Source organism: Caretta caretta, chromosome 10 (assembly GCF_965140235.1).
Source record: "Caretta caretta isolate rCarCar2 chromosome 10, rCarCar1.hap1, whole genome shotgun sequence".
NCBI classification, from domain to species: Eukaryota; Metazoa; Chordata; order Testudines; family Cheloniidae; genus Caretta; species Caretta caretta.
In genome coordinates, this window is record NC_134215.1 from 38558572 (window position 1) to 38581249 (window position 22678).

Sequence of the window (22678 nt, forward strand, 5' to 3'; positions counted from 1 at the left end):
TCTCATGGCTGCTCGGCAGAAGATGGTACAGTACGACTGCTAGCAGTCCGTATCGCCTGCCCGCTCACCATAAGACGGTTCAATAGGACTGACTGCAGGACTAAAGAGAATGACCTGGTCAAGTCACTCCAAATTTAGTTCCTGTGCCCATGTCTGCCCAGGCGCTCCTGATTGACCTCACAGAGGCGACCAGAAGCACCTCAGACATGACGATGACGGCTACCAGTCGTACTGTACCGTCTGCTGCCACAAGGCAAGGGGTTGCTGCTACTGTGTAGCAATGCCGTACCGCGTCTGCCAGCACCCAGGAGACATAGGGTGACGGTTACCTGAGCGGGCTCCATGCTTGCCATGGTATGGCGTCTGCACAGGTAACTCAGGAAAAAAGGCGCGAAATGATTGTCTGCCCTTGCTTTCACGGGGGGAGGGAGGGAACGGGGGGCTGACGATATGTACCCAGAACCACCCGCGACAATGTTTTAACCCCATCAGGCATTGGGATCTCAACCCAGAATTCCAATGGGCAGCGGAGACTGCGGGAACTGTGGGATAGCTACCCACAGTGCAACGCTCCGGAAGTCGACGCTTGCCTCGGTACTGTGGAAGCGCTCTGCCAAGTTAATGCACTTAATGCACTTAGAGTATTTTCTGTGGGGACACACACACTCGAATTTATAAAACCGATTTCTAAAAAACCGACTTCTATAAATTTGACCTTATTCCGTAGTGTAGACATACCCTCAGGGTATAATTTAGCCTGCCAAATCTTTACTAATAATGGTGAAATGTAAAATAAGGTTTAGCTTTACAGTGAGTACTGGAGGGCTAGGAGATAGAATAGAAAAATTTTTACTTGCTAATGGAGCATGTTTGATATGGGCTTCAAGGTGATACAACTGTAGAACCCCATACTTGTTTTCAGAACAGTCCTATGCTTCCACGCAGAGCTTCAAGCCATAGAAACTGCAACTCTTAGCCACTGTGATCACTGGAGCAGATGCTGGGAACAGCCTTCTCTACTACCCCTGCCAGGGATGGAGCAACATCAACTGCCCCTGAAGGAGTAGGCCCAACTGGGATGGGTAGGGGTAACCCCAGAGATGCTTCAGCAGGCCTTGCCTCGGCCCAAGCACGCCAGGCTGGGATCTGGGCCTCACCTAGGATATTAGGGAGACAATGTGTGAGACAATATCATTTATTGAAGCAACTTCTGCTGGTGTGAGAGACAAGGCTTTTAGCTACCCCGGGCTTGTATCTCACTAGCAGAAGTTGGTCCAATAAAAGATATCGCCTCACTCACCTGGTGTCTCCTGTATCTAGGGTAGGGTGACCAGATGTCCTGATTTTATAGGGATAGTCCTGATATTTGGGCTTTTTCTTATATAGGTGCCTATTACCTCCTACACTCTGTCCTGATTTTTCATACTTGCTATCTGGGCACCCTAATCTATGGCCCAGTATGGCTCCAGATAGCCCGGGCAGGCTGGGGATGAATCCTCGGGACAGGCCTTCCTTAAGGAACAGAGAAAGGGTGAAGTGCCTAGACCTGTCCCGTTAAATATCAAGGGTTGCCCTCCTGTTTCTAGCCCCACACTTTGCCCAATGGCCCCGCAGCTTTTCCTGAATGGCAGGTGACTGCTCCAATGGGCAGGGGGGCAGCGTGAGTCACGGAGCGGGTGTTTTAAAGCTTCCCTCCCAGGTCTGGTGGGCGGGTTCTTGTGGGAGTGTGCAGCGTATGGTAGGCGGCTCGATGAGATTGGCGTACAGATCAGCCAATGGGTTAGCAGGGCGGGCCGGGGCGCTACCTGTTGTCTAGGCGGCCGGACCGAGCGCAACCCGCGAGAGCGGGCTGTGGAGCCGAGTCAGCAGAGAACCGTCCCTTGGCCCGCTGCTGCTGCTATGTTCCAGGGGCCGGAGGCCGAATCCGCCAAGCCCAGCTCTAGGTACTTGGGGTGGCCGGCTCAAGGGTGGTGGCGGGGCCCTGCCTTCCCCAGGGCGGGGCGCAGGGAGCGCAGGCTTCTGCCCTGCGGGGGTGGCGGGGAGCGGCCCTGGGGACTGGGGAGGCCTCCTTATGGGCGGGCGTAGGCTGCGGGGTCGCTCCGGAGACGGCGCCCATACTCCCCTTCCTCCCCTTCGGGGGTGGTCCCCATACCCCCTTCCCCTGCCGCCAGGGGCGGAGGCAGGACGTCTGGGTTCTGTTCCCCGGGCTCCTGCGTGTGAATGTGGGCAAGGCTGGGTGACCTTGCACTTCCTCGGTGTCCCTGGTTGGTCCCAAAGGGCTGCCTGGAGGGGGCGAGGTGAGTGCTCGTTCTCGTTTAAAGGGGCCGGGTGCTTGGTTTGTATGGGGGCCTGTGGTGCACTGGGCTGGGCGTGGGGTGGCGGGAGGATGGGAAGGTCCAGTAGTTCAGATTACAGGAGCATTTGCAGGCTGCTATATGGAATGGGGTCCTATTGTGCTGGACAGTGTAAACACGTGTTCTGTGTGCTGGAGAACGTCCCCTCTCTTGTGACTGCCTGGATCACACCCGCCGCCAAAGCCTGGTAATGTGAGCCTCAGTGACTAGGGATCCTGACCCCACTCCTTGCTGGAGTCTTTCCATGGAGAATTACACTGCTGGCAGGAGAGTCAGATACTCTGCCCCTCACTGGTTCCCAGGATGGATTCTAGTCCTAGAAGAAGGGCCAGGCTACCTGGTGCCACTTCCCTCTACAGAAAGAAAATTGGTTGCATCCGATGAAGTGAGCTGTAGCTCATGAAAGCTTATGCTCAAATAAATTGGTTAGTCTTAAGGTGCCACATGTACTCCTTTTCTTTTTGCGAATACAGACTAACACAGCTGCTACTCTGAAACCTTCCCTCTACAGGTTTAACTTAGGTTGGCTTGTGGAAGGGGTCCAGATCTTGCTGTTTGGTACTGTATATGTCTCTGGAGGGATCCCAAGTTTTAGAGTAGCAGCCGTGTTAGTCTGTATTCGCAAAAAGAAAAGGAGTACTTGTGGCACCTTAGAAACTAACCAATTTATTTGAGCATAAGCTTTTGTGAGCTACAGCTCACTTCATCGGATGCTGCACAGGAGGGATCCCGTGCAATACCAACTTTATTTAAGTGGGCGTTGCATTTTTTTGTGAGCAAATACCCTTACAATGTGTCTGCACTTCTCCTTCCTTTGCAATAGGGCCACGTGGCTCTGTGATGTGATGGAAGGAGACTAGTTTTACTTTTTAATTTGCAGTTCAGTTTTCTTTTCTTTTTTTTAATTATAAAATTATGAGGCCCCTTTCAGTTTATCTAACTTTCAAAGTCCAAAATAAGCTATAACTTGAATTTTGAAGGGCTGCCATGAAAACTGCACGCTCAGTGTAACCCCTGAAGAGTTTTCTGTTTTCAGGTTTAGCAGCTTGGGAGCTGTTTTCTTTGTAACTCATAGGCTGTATTGCTGCATGGAGTTTGGACTGCAGGGATGAACTCTTCTAACAGGAAACCATGAAGCTGTGGTTGCAGGAACAATCTGTATTGTGGCAGTGTTTACACTGTGTTGGGAAGGCAAAATCTTACATAAAAGTGCTATAGTTCTTATAAAGAACAAGACCACAAAAAGTAAATCATTTAACTGGCTCCATTAGTGTCTTGGTATGTCCTCATATGCTCTTCTTCACAGAAATCCCTCCCCCAGGTCCTGTGTTATGGTTTTTGGTCACTCAGGTGACCTCAAGCCATAACTTGGCTTTGTGTAAATAGAGCACTGAGATAAAGCGGACTCTTTCTAACATGGCTTTCTTGTGTATATTTTGATTGCAGTTTAGTTCTTTTTAAAATAGCTAGAAAAATATAGCTCACCCAGCTGGAGAACTGATTAGCTTAGTGTTGTGACAAATTCAACCTTAAACTTGAACCTGCTACATCATGAGCAAAAGGCCTTACCTGTTGTGTTTGAGTCTGTAGCTAAAAATCACAGCAAATGGAAGGGGTTCAGTAAACTGGCCTTCACAGTGATACTAGGAAGTGTAAAAAAAAAAAAAAAAAAATAGGTGAAAACAAAAAGCAAAATGCAACTGAGGCTTGATTTGATGGAAGAAATTGCTCTGAACACAAAAGGGGAACTTTCTGCTTTTTTTCCCCCACCCCTTGTAACAAACTGGAGCTACTTCCCTTTTCAGGAGGTCTGAAATGCTGACATTTAATTTGTGTAACTGAAGTCAAGCTTCATAGAAATGGATACCTGGCAGCTGGCTATGAGGTGCTGCACTGAAAATAGACTGTTACCTGTTGCTTGGGTTAGATGTTGCTTTTATCATACACAGCATAGAAACAGGCTCTTTCATATCTTCATTTGTGTCTGCAGTATTGGAATCGGACAGTATTGTCTTATCCATATGAAGGAGATGCATTGCAGTAAACACTTAGCTGAGGTAAAACGTAATTTAGAGTGGAATGAGGCTCTTGCAGTTACTCTTCCTTTCAAGCATTCTGAGATTTAAAAAAACAAACAAACAAAAAACCCTTAATTTAGGCTATGAACTAGATGATGACATTTGTTTCAAGATCTGGAGGCACTTGGTGGTAAAGGGGAAAGAACTGCATCATAAGGAGAAATGTCCCTATGGTTAGTCGTAACCTCCATAGATTCTTGTCTTTTCCCACAATTCCCAACTAAAGCATACTGTGTAACACGCTAACTTTTCCTTTCTGCTGCTCTGGGTTCCATCACATTGCTGATGCGGCCCATTTCTTGTACAAGATAAACTTGTTACTCAAACGTAAGAGGTAAAGGCAGCTGACCTAGACATAGATAAAGCTACGGACTTACTACTCCAGGGGCAAGCTTTAGCTGTTGGAGCTTGTTGCTAGGCTTCACTAATCTGATTCTACTATAACCACCTCTCCATGCACTCATTCCTGTCTCCCTTGCTGCAGTCTTCTTATGGCTGCATTCTGTTTGTTGAAAGCTTGACTTTCACTGGACTACATCTGTCCACTGTAAACCCTCGAATGGTTAATGGAGTCTGATCTTTGGTGATGGGGTCACAAATTTTCTAGTTTAAGAAGTTTTTACATGGCCTAGGGCTGAAATGCTTGCTCTTATTTCCAACTTTAAATTGGAATTGTAGCAGAAAAACTGACATAAAGACACCAAAAGAGCTCTGGCAAAAAGTCTGATGCAGTTTGAAGGTTAACTTTATGAAATTTCTGTTGATTCAGACTTCCTTTTAGTCTCCTATTGCTCCTGGAACATCACAAATAACCACTAGCCATTCTGTTCTGTAGATGGTTTTGGTCAACCAAAAAAAGATGTATGGGACAAAAACTTATATAAAGTGGAATTAACTATCACCTGGCTCTTTTTTTTTTTTTAGAGTTAGCCTCAATTTAACTTGAAAATTTGTGCTTAGTGCCATTTCAGTTTAATTATAAACTTTATCCTATTTCAGCCATTGACTTCAGTGTCCCTATGGATAAGATATCTTATCTAAATTTTACAAACTGCTGTAGGCAAAGAACAAAGTATTAAAAATACCTTTATTCAGAGCAGTGGGTGCTGTTGGGTGCTCAGCACTTTGAAAAACAGGTTAGTTTGTTTAGGTGCCTAAAATATGGACTTAAAAATGGGTGCCTGAAATTAGACTCTTAAGTCTTGGCCTTGGTCTTCTCCTTTTAAACCACTTCATCCAAAAGATGTCTGGTGCCATTCCAAACCCTGAAGTATTTCAGCTTTCTTGATTTGTGGATCCTTAATATATCAAAAGGTAGTGTGTGCTGCAGATAGAGCAAAGCTTATCACCTTAGTGTTCTGAGGTTTCCGGTGGCTTTCCCACAGAGGAGGCTAACAAGGCCCTGGACCTAATGTCTTGACATAGATAAGCATTTTAAGGCCCTGAAAACACTTATTGTAAGTACTTTGGGACAGGGCCCATCTTTGTTCTGTTTGTACAGCACCTAGCGCAACAGGTTCTTGTTCCGTGACTGAGGCTTCTAAGTGTTAACAGGAATTCAGGTATTAAATACACAAGCAGTCATACTGATCTCAAATAAGGGTGTATAAATGTGTACAGGATCAGAGCTGAAGATTTTTTTTAATAAGAAACTCTGTGTAAAATCTGAAATTCTAACAATGAGGAAATTCTTGCCTCTGTCACACTGATTGTATTAACCATCTGGTTTCTAATTTTAAGACTACAACATTAGAAGAAAGAAAAAGTAGCAACAGCTAATCATTTGTTTAAATCAGACTTTAGTTAAATCATTTTAGCCATGCTGGAGATATCAAAGCATCCATGTGTAGTTAAACAAAGTTCAGAAATAGGACATTAGCATCTAGTTACACACTGCATATAAAGAAATAGCAAGTTAATTCAAATCAAAAGCTAGAGCACTGCGCTACAAACTCTGACTGAAATTGCAATTTGCTTGAGAATAAGCTTCCATCGGCAGGGTGCAGTTTGAACAGTTAAATTGTAGTAGGTGACTTTTAGTGTGATGTAGCCAAACTAAGACTCCACTGGGACAACATTCTTTAAATGGGATAGAACTAAATGCTGCCTCATTCTCGAAAAGCACTGTTCTGTTCATCCAGTCACAGCACAAACTAAGCAGAATTGATGATGCACAGGGTGTATAGGGTGTTAGAATATAGATATTCAGGCCTGCCTGTAAAGGCTTATACTTTAAGAACTTAGGTGTATTTGTGTCTCTTAGCTAGTTATAGAGGTATAAAACAAAGAATCAGACTCACAAGTGCGCCTGTTGTATGGGCCTTCTCTCACTAGGATAGTCTGAAGCCTTGTTCTAGGTTAAGGCCTCTGGCTAAGCAGCAGGGGCAGCCATAAGCTGGAAAGCATATGGTCATATCCTCACATTCCAAACCAGTCACATTGAAATAAGGTGGTATTGGGCTGTTAGGTAGACGATCCTGTCCTGATAGTGCCCATCACCACCATATAAAGAAACAGATCTTAAGATAGTTAAGGAAAACTTAGTTTGATAGCATCCTGTCTGGCAAGAAATCACTTATCAGTGGTTGTGAAACCTTCATTTCCATATTGTTTTATCTTTATGGCCCCCCACTTTTCTATTGTTAATCTGTCTGGTTCTCTAATTGTTTCTGTCCGCTGTATAATTAATTTTGCTAGGTGTAAGTTAATTAGGATAGTGGGATATAATTGGTTAGAGAATTGGTTCAGTTTCAGTAAAATGATTGGTTAATGTATAGCTGAGAATATTACTATATAAACTGGGGTAAAACAGGAAGTGGGTGGGAAAATTGGAATAACAGAAGATTAGGGTTGGAAGAGACCGCAGGAGGTCATCTAGTCCAACCCCCTGCTCAAAGCAGGACCAAACCCCAACTAAATCATCCCAGCCATGGCTTTGTCAAGCCGGGCCTTAAAAACCTCCAAGGATGGAGATTCCACCACGTCCCTAGGTAACCTATTCCAGTGCTTCACCACCCTCCTAGTGAAATAGTGTTTCCTAATAGCCAACCTAGTTCAACTTGAGACCATTTCTCCTTGTTCTGTCATCTGCCACCACTGAGAACAGCTGAGTTCCATCCTCTTTGGAACCCCCCTTCAGGTAGTTGAAGGCTGCTATCAAATCCCCCCTCACTCTTCTCTTCTGCAGATTAAACAAGCCCAGTTCTTCTTCGAGTTCTTACTCATATCAATTCCAGTTAGGTGTGCGTGTGCCACGTCCACAGCTGTTGGAAAACTTTTCCCTAGCAGCTACCTGTCGGGCTGGCTGTGGAGCCCCCTGGAGTGGCGCCGGTATGGCGCTCTGTATATGACCCTGTCGGCCCGACCTTCCTTCAGTTCCTGCTTACCGCCAGTGACAGTTGTTGGAACAGTTGTCTCTTGCTCGCAAGTGTCCCACTAATCCCTAGCTCTTCTGCTAATCTTTGTACATAGTTACTCATTGTTAGTTAATAGTTCTCACTTAGTTGTTAATTGTAGTCTTTAGCGGTTGAGGGTGATTCCCCTCCAACACGCGCCCTGCAGGGCTCCGGAGCATGCCGTCCCAGGGCTTCAAACACTGTAGTTCCTGCACTAAGCCTATGCCCATGGGTCACCTCCACGACTCCTGCCTCCCGTGTCTGATTGATGGGCTTCTCCTGGACAAGTGCAAGGTCTGCAAGGCCTTCGAGCTTCACACCAGGAAAGAGAGGGACATTCGTCTCAAGCAACTCCTTATGGAGTCAGCCCTCTGTCCGCAGCAGGACCCGGCCCCAAGTGCCTCGGTGCAGAGTGCTCCTCCTGCGGTGCCGTCTGCAGTACCGAGAAAGGACTTGGCACGCCAACCCAGGGGCTGCTGGTCCCCCGGGTCCCAGAAGCGTTTTCCCCAGCACCGCTCTCACTCACTGGCTGCCTGTAAGAAACAGGCCAAGGGGAAGTCCCCCCAGCCATGGACACCGCACCCCTGGAAGGGGACGGTGCAGGGAACGGGTCTATGGCCAACAGACCCTAGGGCCAGGCACAATCATCGCGGGCCCCTGTCTCCCCAGGATGCCCCGCGCTCCTGGACTCACCACGGCCGCAGGTGGCGGAGGTCATGATGCCTTCCACTCCGGACGCTTTCGAAGCCGCTAGAGGGCTCATAGAGATGACTGCGCCCAAGTCTCCAACCTCAAGGCCCCCACTTCCTCAAGGCATGTTACTGTCCAGGGGCAAGCTGGCATGTTTGGACCGTCTGCCCCCTCCCCCCCCCCCCCCCGACCAGGATCTCTGGTGCCAGGACTCCGAACCTCGCACCCTGAGTCCCAGCATCGCACCTATGCCCCATGCTGGTCCCACTCGCGGCACTAGTCTTGCAGCCCTGATCCTTGGAGCCACTCCCGCTCGAGGTGGTCATCAGGGGATAGGTTGTGGTCCCGCTAGAGGTCGGGTCTCGCTCTGTGACCTCACGGCACCGCTCTCAGCTCCGACCTCAGCCTGCACATTCCAGGCACCGCTCCCCAACATGGCACCACTCCCAATCCCGCTCATGGCAGCGGTCTCCGCTTCGACATTGTCCTTGATTGCGGCACTGCTCTACATCGCAGCATCGCTCCCCATGTCGCGGCACCGCTCCACATCCTGCAGTCACTCCTCGCAGCAGGACCACCCTGTACTGTGGTACCAGTAAACATCAAGACCCACGCTACCCTTCACGGTCCCTCAGAGGAGGATGCCTCCCTGGTGCAGTCTCGCACCACTCCCCCTTGGCCGTCCTGCTCGAGATCACCCTCCCTCAGATCGGTAGGGCAGCAGGAGCATCTGAGATGCCCAGATCATGGCAGGGGAGCCTAAGGCAGAATGCTTCAGTGCCCCAGTGGCAATCCTGGACTCCTTGGGTGTACCACGAGGCCCAGGGTGCCCCTCCTGGCGTCCCTCTGCCTTCCCATTTAGGATCTCGTCTCCCACAGGCAACCCTCAGCTGCCCACCTCAGGACCTGGACCCACTCCCATATCCCCATGTGGAAGCTAAACCCGGTGCTCGTGAGGACCTGGCCCCTGAGGATCAAGAGGCTGCCACAGAACCGGTTCTGCCAGTGGCTTCTTCCTCATTGTCCCCTGATGACATGGTGGCAGGCACTTCCCCATCTGGACCACCACCCATGGACTACAGGGCCCTGCAGGAACTTCTCCAAAAGGTGGCCCTGAATATGAACCTCCAGGTGGAGGAGGTGGTCAGAGAGGAGGACCCTATGGTGGACATCGTGGCACCAGAGGGGCCTGTAGGGTGGCCTTACCCATCATAAAGTCTATTCAGTCTAACGCCAAGACTGTTTGGCAAATGCCTGCCTCCATTCCCCCCAACGGCCAAAGGGGCTGAGCCTAAATACTTTGTTCCCACTAAGGGATACAAGTATCTTTTCACCCACCCTTCCTCATGCTTTCTTGTGGTGGAGGCGGTAAATGAAGAAGAGAGGCAGGGTCAGCAGGCCCCCGCTCCCAAATCAAGAGACGCTAAATAACTTGATTTGTTTGGAAGGAAAGTTTATTCCATGGGGGGTGGGTCTCTCTCTCAGGATCGCTAATCAACTTGTGATCCTGAGCAGATACTACTGCAACTTGTGGTCCTCAATCCTGAAGTTTAAAGAGCTTCTCCCCTCTGAGTCACGAGTGGAGTTGGGGGCCATTGCGTAGGAGAGCAGGGCTGTTGCCCAGACTTCCCTCCAAGGCCACGGACTCGGCAGCATGTACTCTGGCATCTGGGATTGCAATGAGGCGCAACGCCTGGCTCCAATCCTCTGGTCTTCCCTCAGAGGTTCAGCAAACAATACAGGACCTTCCCTTTGATGGACAGGGCCTATTTGCTGAACAAACAAATTCCAGACTGCATAGCCTAAAGGACACCCAGAATACAATTAAGTCCCTTGGCATGCACACTCCAACGACCCAAAGGAAGTCCTTTAAACCACAGACCACCCAACAGTGGTCTTTCCCCCAGACCCAAACAGGACTTCTCCCGCAGGAGAAACACATATAGTCAGCACAAGCTGTCACGCCCTCCCTCTGGGCAGGTCCAGGGACAACCCAAACCCCCTCCGGGCCCTAAGCGCCCCTTTTGAAAGTGTGCACAAGGACAGATTACCAGTCCACAACCTGGCCATTCATCCTCCTTTCCTGAACAGTTTATCCCACTTCTATCGTGCATGGTCCCTCATTACATCAGACCGGTGGGTGCTCTGCATGGTAAAGGCAGGATATTCTATCCACTTCTGCTCCTCCCCATCCCCCTTGCCCGTCCCTCTTCAGGGACCCCTCTCATGAGCACCTTCTCGTCTAGGAGGTCCAGAGTCTCCTGTAGGAGCGGTGGAGGAGGTCCCCCCAGAAGTTCAAAGGCAAGGGTTTCTACTCCTGATACTTTCTTGTCCCCAAAGCAAAGGGCGGCCTCAGGCCCATCCTGGACCCACAGGAGCTCAACAAGTTCATAGTCAGCTTGAAGTTCCTTATGGTCTCACTGAGCACAATCATCCCTTCCCTGGACCTGGGAGACTGGTACGCCGCCCTCGGTATGAAGGACACTTACTTTCACATATCTATCACCCGGGCTCACAGACCGTTCCTCTGCTTTGTGGTGAACAAGGTGCATTACCAGTTCACGGCCATCCCATTCAGACTGTGCACAGCTCCTCGCATCTTCACCAAATGCGTGGCAGGTCTTCTTTGCTGCCACCACTTGCATGTCTACCCTTACCTGGACAACTGGCTTCTTTGGGGCCGCTCCCATCAGCAGGTGGAATCGCAGGTGCAAATGGTCAGACACGTTTGAACTTGGGTATCATTCTCAATGTCAGCAAATTCATGCTCACTCCAACTCCAAGAATAGAGTTCATCGGAGCGGTTCTGGATGCAAATCAAGCGAGAGCATTTCTGCCAGAGACGCGTCACCTGGCCCTCTCGCAGATAATCAGCACCCTTTGCAGCTTCCCCACCACCACAGCAAGACAGTGTCTCAGACTGCTAGGCCATCTGGCATCCTGCACTTACATGGTTCAACATGCCAGGTTATGTCTCAGGCCTTTGCAGGCGTGTCTAGTGTCTGTGTACCACCCGTGCCGCGACAGCCTGGACATGGTGCTTACCATCCTGAGGCAAACCCTTGATCCCCTATGTGGTGGCTAGATCCCCACATGGTAGGCGCAGGGATTCCTTTCCACCCTCCCCAACCCACTTTGGCTTTGGTAACAGACTCATCCGCTTTGGGCTGGGGAGCACATCTCAGAAGCCTGACAACGCAGGGCTTATGGCTGGTAGAGGAACTGGCTCTACATATCAACACCAAAGAACTCAGGGCGATTCGGCTCACCTGCAAAGCTTTTCTGTCCTGCTTTCAGGGCCACTGCGTAGCGGCATTGATGGACAATACCATGACCATGTTTTATATAAACAGGCAAGGTGGAGCCCAATCATCTCCTCTCTGTCAGGAAGCCCTCCTACTGTGGGAATTCTGCCTAGCCCACTCCATTCTTCTCCAGGCCTCGTACCTGCTGGGTGTTTAGAACATGGTGGCGGACAGCTTGAGCAGACATTTCCCCATGCACGAGTGGTCAATTCTCCCAGACATCATCCACTCCATCTTTCACAGCGGAGGGTTCCCCTGAATCTACCTGTTTGCCACACTGGCCAACAGGAAGTGCCCAGCCTTTTGCTTCTTCAGGAGCCACAGTCCAGGCTTGATTGCAGATGCATTCATGATTCCATGGTCCGGTCAGCTGCAATACACTTTCCCACCATTCCCACTCATCCACAAAGTGCTTCTCAAGGTCCGCAGGGACAAGGCGGACATCCTACTGGTGGCCCCACTTTGGCTGCACCAGTGCTGGTACCTCACCTTCATGGACTTGTCAGTCCAGTCACCGATACGGCTACCTCTCACTCCCGACCTCATTTCACAGAACCACGGTCGCCTCCTTCACCCGGACCTTCAGTCGCTCCACCTCATGCACTGGAGAATCGGTAGCTGAACCAGGCTGAGCTTGCCCTGTTTGGACCCAGTGAGGCAGGTCCTTCTGGAGAGCCACAAGCTGTCTACTAGGGTCACATGCAGGGCGAAATGGAAGAGGTTCTCTAGCTGGTGTGCCCAAAGGCAGTGCTCCCACTCCAGGCTCCCATCCCTTGTATCCTAGACGATCTTCTGTACCTCAAAGACAAGTGTTTGGTTCTTTCAAGGTCCACCTTGCGGCCATCTTGGCGTTTCACCCAGGTGATTCCAGATGCTTGGTGTTCACGCACCCCATTGTGGGATGTTTCCTGAAAGGTCTGGAAAAGATACATTTCCCCCGAAGAAGCCCCCTGTTCCAGCCTGGGATCTCAACCTAGTCCTCTTTCGCCTCATGGGCCCTCCCTTCAAGCCGTTAGCTTCTTGTTTGCTCCTTTTACTTCTCTTGGAAGGTTGCCTTCCTGGTGGCTATCATATCGGCGCGCTGCGTGTCTGAGCTGTGGGCCCTCATGTCTGAGCCTCTGTACACTCTCTTTCATAAAGACAAGGTAGATGCAACTTAGACCTCACCTGGCCTTTCTTCCCAAGGTGGTCTCCCACTTCCATGTTAGCCAGGACATCTTCCTGCCAGTCTTCTATCTGAAACCACACAACAGCCCCCATGAACAGCAGCTGCATTTGCTTGATAGCAGGAGGGCACATGCTTTCTATATCGACTGCACGAAGCTGTTCTGCAAGACAACCCAGTTGTTCATTGCTATAGCAGACCGGATGAAAGGTTTGCCAGTCTCTTCCCAGCGGATCTCCTCCTAGATTACAGCATGTATCCGCACTTGTTATGACCTGGCGAGGGTTCCTCTGCCTGACATCACTGCTCACTCCACGAGGGCACAGGCCTCATCGACAGCCTTCCTGGCCCATGTACCTCTCCAGGAAATCTGCAGGGCTGCCATGTGGTCTTCAGTGCATACTTTCATGTCACACTACACTACCATCCCGCAATCTTGGGATGATGCGGCTTTTGGCAGAGTGGTACTTTGGTCGGCTTTACCTTGACTCCAACCCCACCTCCGAGGTAAGGCTTGGAAGTCACCTAACTGGAATTGATAGGAGCAAGCACTCGAAAAAGAAAAAAACGGTTACTCACCCTTGTTGTAACTGTTGTTCTTCGAGATGTGTTGCTCATATCTATTCCATTTCCCCCCACCTTCCCCTCTGTCAGAGTAGCCGGTAAGAAGGAACTGGGGGGTTCAGATGTGGCCTCACCAGTGTCAAATAGAGGGGAATAACAACTTCCCTCAATCTGCTGGCCATGCTCCTACTAATGCAGGAATCATGCTTTCTGGAAATTAACCCCAATAAACATCACATTGTCCGCACTTCAGACTTCTGGTCTTTTGCTGCTTGCTGTCTGTGTGACAAGAACCCGGGAAGTGGGAGGGTGAAGGGAAAGTCCTCTAACATAAGGCTGACTCTAATCTTGCTTTAGCAAGTATACTGGTCTTCCTTCCCTTGCTTACTATCTCTAAGTTTGCTTTGCTCAAATGGAAACTACAGATAAATTTACACTTTTATAGAAGAAAATGTCAAGCCAAAGGAAATGTTGCTCTGTATTAACATGAGGGTTATGTCCAAATTCTGGAATGTAACCCTTCAGGCCTGCATTATTACAGTAGTATAATGTCACAATGGGATTATATTCAGGCATATCCTGGTCAGAACCAGTATCTGTATCAAACTGTCAAGCTAATTACTAGAATAACATTTTGAATATTTTATATTCTGGAAGAGGCAGATATGGCACCCCACTGCTGCTCGGTGTTGACTTACAAACGTTTGTCATAGTTTGGACCTTGTGAATTTTAGGTGAATTTTTAGTGATAGAACTGCACACAGTATTCCTAACTCTGGTCTGCTAATTCCAAATTATATAGTATAAAAAACTGAGCACTTTAACCAAATTTAATCTTAACTTTGGGGGATGGGGAGGAATGTGGCAAACATGCTGAATGCAGTAGACTTCAGATAAGTTGGCATCTGTCAGTAACTGTTAATGTTCCACAACAGAGTATTGAAACCCCCTGGAGGAGGCTCTAGTAATCTGTTTGGGAGCACAGAAGAAGTTTCCTCTTCCAGCAGACCACACAGAATGGCATCTAGCATCTTTGGAGCAGCTGAGGAACCTCAGAACTTTCCAAAAAGAACAAACCCTCCAGGTGAGAACACCAGTTTCCTCAAGGAAACTACTGAGGAGAAGTAGTATAGCTGATTCTGGGTTGGCAGGTATAATTGGTTCTTGAACAAAGTTCATGTTCCAGCTCAGTATCCTGAAACAAAGTTACACTTTGAGCAATGTAGCAGATAAATATCAATGCAACAGCATTTTTTTGCTGTCCCTGTAAACTATACACTACTGCTAGCTGATTGAGCTTGTGCACTAAACCCATCTGCACACCTGAATCAGGGAGCATTCAATCATGAGTTCTGAGTTTAGCTCTAAACTGAATTTGTGCTGTAAAATACAGTACTTTTTCTCCTGATGAACCATCAGTCTGACCTTGTTAAATATAGGGATTGGGGAAATCATTAATCCACCTGCTAGGCTTAAAGGACTTAAAACATTGAACAAAGGTACTGTGGGATAAGAGTTTTGGTAGTCTTTTTTTCTGCCTGTAGGCAGCAATGAGACTACTCTGTCCATGTCATAAGAACCCTGAAGTAGTCATTTTTAAGCTTGAAATAGAGCTGATATTGCACTGTGTAAACCATACACTAGGGTGATGTTTCTGCTTGCATATTTAGTGTGAGCTTTCGTTACATGGATAGTTTTAGTGGTGATAAGCTTGCCAGCGGTGAAATATGGGCATTAGGTAAATAGTTACCATTAGTCCAATATGGCAGCTATTAACTGTACAAACTACTGATGAAAACTTACTATTTGAAGTGAAATTACTGTACATAATTGAACAAAGCATGAATTAGAATGGCAAGTAAAGTTAGAGTGCTACACTGGACTTTACTATAGGCTCTTGGTTTTAAAAAATCATGTTACTAAAACCATAGGCAACTTTCCAGCCCTGCCTGTTTGCAGCCATTGAGATGTAAGTGCTCAAGACTATAAAGTAACTACTGGATGATGTCTAAGTCTGTGTCTGCATTGGCAGAACTCAGGCCTGTAGTTTTCTGGCCTAAGCTATAGAATAGGTATGATACCATCAGGTTGCCCAATCCTAGTAGGGAATTAGATCTCTTTCCTAATGTAGCCACCATGTAGTGTCAGGGAGGGGGAGCGACACTTGGAGGATCCATTCCAGAGACTTTTCCAGCTGAAATGGTGACATACACAAAGAAACTACTTCAGTTCTACCACATGTAAAGCCAAGATTTTTCTGAGTTCTGATGACAAAAGTCTTAAGTATTTTCAGAATATTGTAGTAAGCAAAATTCTAGGATTTCTGGATTTAAGGTACAGATTCAGTTAGTGATACCAAAAACCTCAAACTTGGATATTTGACTGTTTTTTAATCACCTTAGTTAAAATTTTACAGGAAGTTAGAAGGGAACAGTTAAAACCCTTTTCCAAGTAACTGTTCGTTACCTTGCAGGGGGGAAAGGAAGTGGTATCTTTGAGGATCCTAGCCCTGTCCAGTCTCGTCAACGCATGAATCCGCCTGGTGGGAAGACAAGTGATATCTTTGGGTCTCCAGTACCTGCCAGCCCTGTTCGAGCACACCCAAACAAACCCAAGGTATCTGTACTGCTGTGACTGTGAAAATGGGTTAGAAAAAACTGCTAATAGGGCTAACTATAATCTGGTAGTACATAGGAGCCTTGTTCAGAACATTAACTCTATGTGGCATGTTAGTCCTACATTATGCCTCAGGTAATGCAAAATTAGTCAGCACTGCCTCCACAACCCTCTTCTAGTTAAGTTGTTACTTGTTACTTTTGATAGTAAACTCATTTATGCTGCATCAGTTCTCAGTGTATTGCAGAGTTTTGTACGTAAAAATGTACAGTTGCACTATGGAGGTATGAGGGGGAAGCCGGAAGCTTTCTCAGTTGGATAGAGGAGAACTAGTGCTTGTGTCACCCAGATAAGGTGTAGGAGGCTGTCTTCTGACAACCAGGAGGCATTTCAGGCTTTTGGAATTGGAAGGAGATGGATCTCCTTGTTCCTTTTTCCAGGCGGTGCTGACTTCAAATTTGGGAGGCGCTGAATTTGGGGCAGGAGGGATAGCTCAGTGGTTTGAGCATTGGCCTGCTAAACCCAGGGTTGTGAGTTCAATCCTTGAGGGGGCCACTTAGGGATCTTGGGCAAAAATTGGGGCTGTACGGAAACTGATTCAGGTACACAGTTGTGTCAGTCATAGGATTACTATGTGGCAATTTATTTGGCTGCATAATCACATTAGACACAGGGTCATAGCTATGAGCAAACATTCTTCTGGGGGGAAACAAGAATGTAAATATTTGCCACTTATGTACCATGTTCTTGCATAGTAGATTGGCTCCTGCATCTTGGCTGGTTAACTCTTTCCTTAAGTTGAAACTGCACCACTGGGTGAGTCAGCCATCATACTGGCAAAGTTCTTGACAAGTGGAGAGTCTTGGAAACATACTGTCCCTTAAGCACTAGTGTTAATGGAGCCTGTGCTCCACTAAAATTTCTGCTGAAGGGAAACTGACGGTAGTAGCTTTATTGCTTCTAAAGTTCTAGTTGACCAATGTTACTAGAATATGGTTTAAGAACATAGAACTAAACTTGAGGCAGGAGTCAGAAGTGATATTCTTTATCCCAACCTCTTATGCAGTCCTGCCAGTATTGACTCCCAGGGATTCTGGGATTTGGATCATAGGAAGAAACTGAGAATTTTGAGGGTTGGGTGCATGCCTGCTCAGGGGTCTGGTGTTACTTTAGAGGGTGTGTTTTTTGCCTCTCTTCCTATCCTCTGCATTGGATGGTTCTGGGGTAGCACTGCTGTGCAGTTGGCTCCACTCTCTAGAAACACAATTTTGACCATCACTGGATGTGGGGAGAGTGGCATGAGGCATTGTAATTTGGGATGGAGCAGGGATGCAGTGAGAGCAGCAAGAGGAGGGGGATGAAATTATTCTGTTGGGTTTTAGGTAGAATTCTAGTCACTTGCTCATCCTCAGAGCATGCAGCCCAAATGTGTGTGCCCTCTTGCAACCTACTTTAAGCTCACAAGCCACTGATTGAGAAATGCTTGAGTACTCGCTTGAAAGAATTTACTCTGTTGGATAATGTGATGCTGTCTTTAAAGAGGGGGTTAAAAGTAAAAAAAAAAAAAAAAAAAAAAAAAATCTCTTAATGTCATTTTCATGCCAGCCCTTTCTGCTGGGGTGAAACTATTATAGAAACAGTAGAACAGTAATGATTTGATGTACTGGGCACTTTAATGAATTGTATTGATTTGACTGCAGCAGTCTTGGTGTGAGGAGATCCTTTGAAGCCATGCTGGCTCATCACAGCCGATTCCTGAATATGAGGATGGGTGAAAACTGTCCTTAAGGCTCATCTGACTCAGGCCTGGTCTACACTAGTGGGGGGGGGGGGGGGCAATCTATCTAAGTTATGCAACTTCAGCTACGTGAATAAAGTAGCTGAAGTCAACATACTTAGATCGACTTACCGTGGTGTCTTCACCGTGGTGAGTCGACTGCTGCCACTCCCCCATTGACTCTGCCTGTGCCTCTTGCGGCGCTGGAGTACAGGAGTTGATGGGAGAGCGCTCAGGGGTCAATTTATTGTGTCTAGACTAGACGCAATAAATCGATCCCGCTGGACCGAGCACTACCCGCCGGATCGGCGGGCAGTGAAGACATACCCTTAGTAATCCAAACTAGTCTGGGTACTTCACTGAGCATGTTTTTATTGCTGAGACACCCACTGGAGCACTGAAGAGCTTGCTGTTCTGGGTCTGAACACTTGCTGCTGTTTTTGGGCATCAGTGGGTACTTGTAGAAAAGAGTGTTGCAAGATAATGGTCTAGAATGGATATAGATCCAAGGGTAGAAAGTCTTAAGGGTCTAATGGACTATTGCCATATCTTGCTTCTGTATATTAAGTGAGTTGTCTTGGTAAGACATACAGGCAGCCCAGCATAATGTGACGAGCACATGGGGATTGTGACATTATTGACATGAGCGGTGACCATATAGATCATTGTTGCAACCAAGGTCCTACAGTTGCACCAAATCTAGTACAAAGGAGGTCAAGTAAGGCGTCTATGGAACAGTTGTAATTTGCTGGTTATGATTATGCTGTCTGTATGTGTGTATCGTTTTTGTATTTGGTCAGCTTCCTGAGAAAGGAAACTTCGGAGTAATTGCCCAGTCAAGAAACACTTAACTGACCAATGGACTTTGGGAGATGACAATCCACATCTGAGCTTTCCTGGGAACGTCTCTCTATCAGTGTTATAGAGGGCGGACAATTTATGAGTTTACCCTGTATAAGCTTTATACAGAGTAAAATGGATTTATTTGGGGTTTGGATCCCATTGGGAACTGGGCGTCTGGGTGCTGGAGACGGGAGCACTTCTTAAGCTGTTTTCAGTTAAGTCTGCAGCTATGGGGATGTGGTTCAGACCCTGGCTCTGTGTTGCAGTAGGCTTGCATGTCTGGCTTGACAAGGCAGGGTTCTGAAGGCCCAAACTGGCAGAGAAAACGGGCTCAGAGGTAATTGCAGCACATCAGGTGATGGTCCCAAGGGGTTCTCTGTAACCGAACCCATCACAGGGATCACTGTCTCCTTAACGAACTCGATGCTACAGTTGCTCTTACAATGCCATTGCAGGAGGCTTCATGGAGAGCCAGCTGCAGCATTTGGCTCTTAATGCAGAAATCGCATTGTGTTGGTTTAAAGGATCCTTTAGGTCCAAGATTTAAGAAAATCTTGTAGTGGAGTAGTAGTTGACCTATACCCTATGAAGCCCTAAAACAGTTCTGAATTTATTGTAGGATCACATTGTCTTACAAGAGGCAGGAGATGCATCAAAGGAACTGAAAGGTAAGGCAAGAGAAACCTTTTTCTGAGATGCTGTGAAGAGTATTTTGTGTATGCAAAGAGGAACAATGAACAAGACTAATCCTGGTTTTCAGGACAACACAGTCAAGCAAGGTCATGGCTATAGAACTTCAAACTGGGGAGTCAGACTTTCAGTATCAGTTACATGATAGGAAGTGACCCTGAAATAACCATCTAACCTCTTCTATTAAGCTGGGTCACTTTAGGTAGGGTGTTGAAAGTGGGCCCTATGCTAAGCTGAAATCTAGATATGGGAAGTGTCTGTCTTGATACCTGCCCTCCCAATGTCTCCTAGATGGTCTGTCTGTTTTTATAGGAGACTATTTTTGTGCTTGTCTATAAGGGGACATAAATAATTGTTGAGAACAAGATAGGAGAGTCTTGGAAGAAGTAGGCCTTGAGCAGGAAAAGTGCAGGCATAGAGGGAGACTGTCAGAGCAGGGGCAGCATAAGTGAAGGGGGAAGATAAATGTAGGGGAAGGATGTTAGGGTTGGAAAGAGGGAAGAATATACAGGGCTATTGAAGATGAGTGCATAAAAGGCAATATTACTGCAGTGCAACCATTCTAACCTCCCTTGTCATCACACAGCTACAGAAAACAAACCACAGATGGAAGACAGAAGCGAGAAGAGAGATCTTGGGAAAGAAGAGCCAGGCCCCAAGATAGATGATCATGAACCCAGACTGGGGCCAAGGCCACGGTCACACAACAAAGTCCTCAATCCCCCTGGTGGCAAATCCAGCATTGCATTTTATTAGGAACGTTCACTTTCACTAATGGAGTCAGCACAGAAACTTTATCTATGAGTTTTCTGTTTTCAGACACTTGTATGGGGACAGATGTTTTAGGCAGGAGGATGGGGGCTTTAGTGACTCATCTAATCCAAATGGAGGACATCTTGATGTTAAGACTTCTGTAAAACCTGTTAGTTATGGTGCTTATGGAAATAACTGAAGACTCTTATGTGCTAGACAGCACAGGATTCAGCGGGACAGTAGCTTAGATAGGTGCAAGAGGAGTGTCCCTTTGTGGTGGGCAATTAAAAAAAAAATACTCTTAAGCTTGCAGCCATTTAGTAGCTCAGACTCTTGGACCTAAGCATTTAGGTACAGTCAGCATGGTGAAATTTCATCCCAGTGGATGGGGACTCGAGTGCCAGGCCTGGCACCCATCTAACTGAACCTAACAAGAACTGATGCTCTTCCCCTGGGCAGTGTATCCTAACCTCAAGAAGCTAAAAATGGATCTGCAACCACTTTAATATAAACATACTCCATCCTAAGCGGTGTTGCTGGGTTCTGAAGAGTTCTGCTTAGTGCTTGGCCATAAGAAGAGGCTTCCTCCCCAGGTTTATTATTTTAAAACTCTCATTATTCTGTGGCAATCTCGCAAGCCATCAAGTTGTGTAAACTTTCGGAGCACTTCAGTAATAGTCTGTGCTGATACATATTAGCTCTTGATAAAGGAAAAATTGTAGTCTAGTGTTCTGTCTCATCCAGGCACTCCTGGAAAGATCTTATTTCACTGATGTCATGCAAGGGTGCCTCCAGCCTTCCTGGTAGGGAGGGCAGTGATTTGGGCACGCAGAGTTACATCTATTGAAAGAACTCTGACAAACTACAGCAGTGTATAATTAGATTCTGGAAACTGTCCCAGGAGATCTCTAGTGAGCCAGTGTCCCATCACCAGCCTCTAAAAGCCTTCATGTAATGATGCTTTAGCTTCTGCAGGGTTTTTTTTCTCCCTCTGTCTTGGAGAAATAATGAACTGTTCTGCTTGTATCCTCCAGTAGCTTTGTTTTTTGTTTCTGTACTGACTCTGTTAGTGAAACCTCTGTTTTGTTAGCTGTGGGTTGCCTTTGACTGCCTCAGTTATTCTTTGGTAGTGTGGACAATCCAAGTTGCTCATCCACACATACTCTTGTAGCTATCTTAAGACTGTTAGTCCCTGTTCATCCTCTTGGGCCAGTCTAGGGAGCACTGCAATACTCTTCTGGCACAGTGGCTGTTTTGAATTATGTTTGCAAGAATGTGCATTGTTTTCTCCAATTAGCTATGTGGGGTTGGGGGAGGGCTCTCAAATTTCAGTTGTTAATTCTGACTGGACTTTCCTCAAATGTATCTGAAATATCAGTATTTGATAATATTAGGTGCTTCGATTGTTGGCCACTTGTAATAGTAATTTTTTTAAACTACCTAACTCATTACATACAGGAGTTATTCAGGTACAGAGACCAAGTGGCCTTATCTACACAATGGCTCCACATATCAGTAGCTGTTCTAGCCCAGGTTCACTGAAAACTATTTCTGTGACAAACTATTCAGAAGAGTTGTCTCTTAGCTAAGTGCTACACCAGCTTAGAGGTCATAATGATTATTAAAGTGTCAAACAAAGATGAATGACTAACTGTACCACAAAGACTTGCAGCTGCCTTTTAACTTACGAAAGTGAAAATCCCCTTTTTGTAGGGTGGAAGTGACAGGAATCTTAATGCTTCCTGTACCTCTTCCACAGGAGACTTGGCGCTCCTGCTGTTGGCCCCCTCCAGCTGTAAGAGGATGCTGATCAGTATTGAGGGAGTGTGAGCCCAATACGTCTGTTTTTAGATTCATATTCCCCTAATATAGCAGTTTCCTAGTTGCTATTCCTATTTTGCTTATTTGATCAAGTCTGTAACAGCTCCCCTGTCCCCTTCTGCCTTGTTAGTGTTTAACTTCACTTTCCAGTATGAGCTAGGCTTTTCAAACGGTTAGCAGGTAGGAAAGACCAACCAGTCTGCTCTTCTGCCTTCAGCTTTTGTATTGAAGGGTTTGTCTGTGGGCAAGTCAGTGAGCTTAGACTCAAAGCTTGATATCTTATAGACTAACTGGAGCTGAAATACTGAGAGATGCAGTTGTACAGTGCCTGTGTTTTAAACAGCAGTTTCCAGCTAAGTCTTAAACTACTATGGATTTCTGTCTGCATGTGTTTGGCTAACATTTCCCTTACTGGCATACACCCTGTGCTCAGTGTTTCAGTGTTTCAAGTTTTCAAGTTTGATAAGGACACATCTTTTTCTTTTTCTTTTAGGAAGAGGAGTGGAACTTGTATTAATGGTTAAATCATGGACTTCTTAATAAACCACAGTATTTTGTTACTTCACTGGGTACTCCTGTAAATAAGTCACCATTCTAGTTTATAGCACAAACTACCCTGTGATCAAA

At 46.9% G+C, this 22678-nt stretch overlaps 1 protein-coding gene across 2 annotated transcripts; it reads left to right on the top strand.

Annotated features, from left to right (window-relative positions):
* The first annotated feature begins 1788 nt into the window (after positions 1 to 1788).
* Positions 1789 to 22616, top strand: JPT2 (Jupiter microtubule associated homolog 2). 2 transcript variants are annotated; one of them, XM_048867668.2, is made up of 5 exons: positions 1789 to 1943; positions 14487 to 14635; positions 16025 to 16167; positions 19407 to 19455; positions 20064 to 22616. In XM_048867668.2, exons 1-5 carry the CDS (start codon positions 1900 to 1902, stop codon positions 20231 to 20233), a joined length of 555 nt encoding a protein of 184 aa, XP_048723625.1. In that variant the 5' UTR covers positions 1789 to 1899; the 3' UTR covers positions 20234 to 22616. The 2 variants fall into 2 exon arrangements, with proteins under 2 accessions (XP_048723625.1, XP_074989005.1); XM_075132904.1 differs by lacking the exon at positions 1789 to 1943 and adding an exon at positions 2195 to 2297.
* Positions 22617 to 22678: the final 62 nt, after the last annotated feature.

Bases quoted from the DNA above. Each gene is read 5' to 3' on its own strand.
- JPT2 (XM_075132904.1), top strand. From the start codon at position 2,221: ATGTGGGCAAGGCTGGGTGACCTTGCACTTCCTCGGTGTCCCTGGTTG. The intron at 2,298-14,486 runs GTGAGTGCTCGT...GTTCCACAACAG, and splicing joins GGCTGCCTGGAGGGGGCGAG to AGTATTGAAACCCCCTGGAG. The intron at 19,456-20,063 runs GTAAGGCAAGAG...GTCATCACACAG, and splicing joins TGCATCAAAGGAACTGAAAG to CTACAGAAAACAAACCACAG.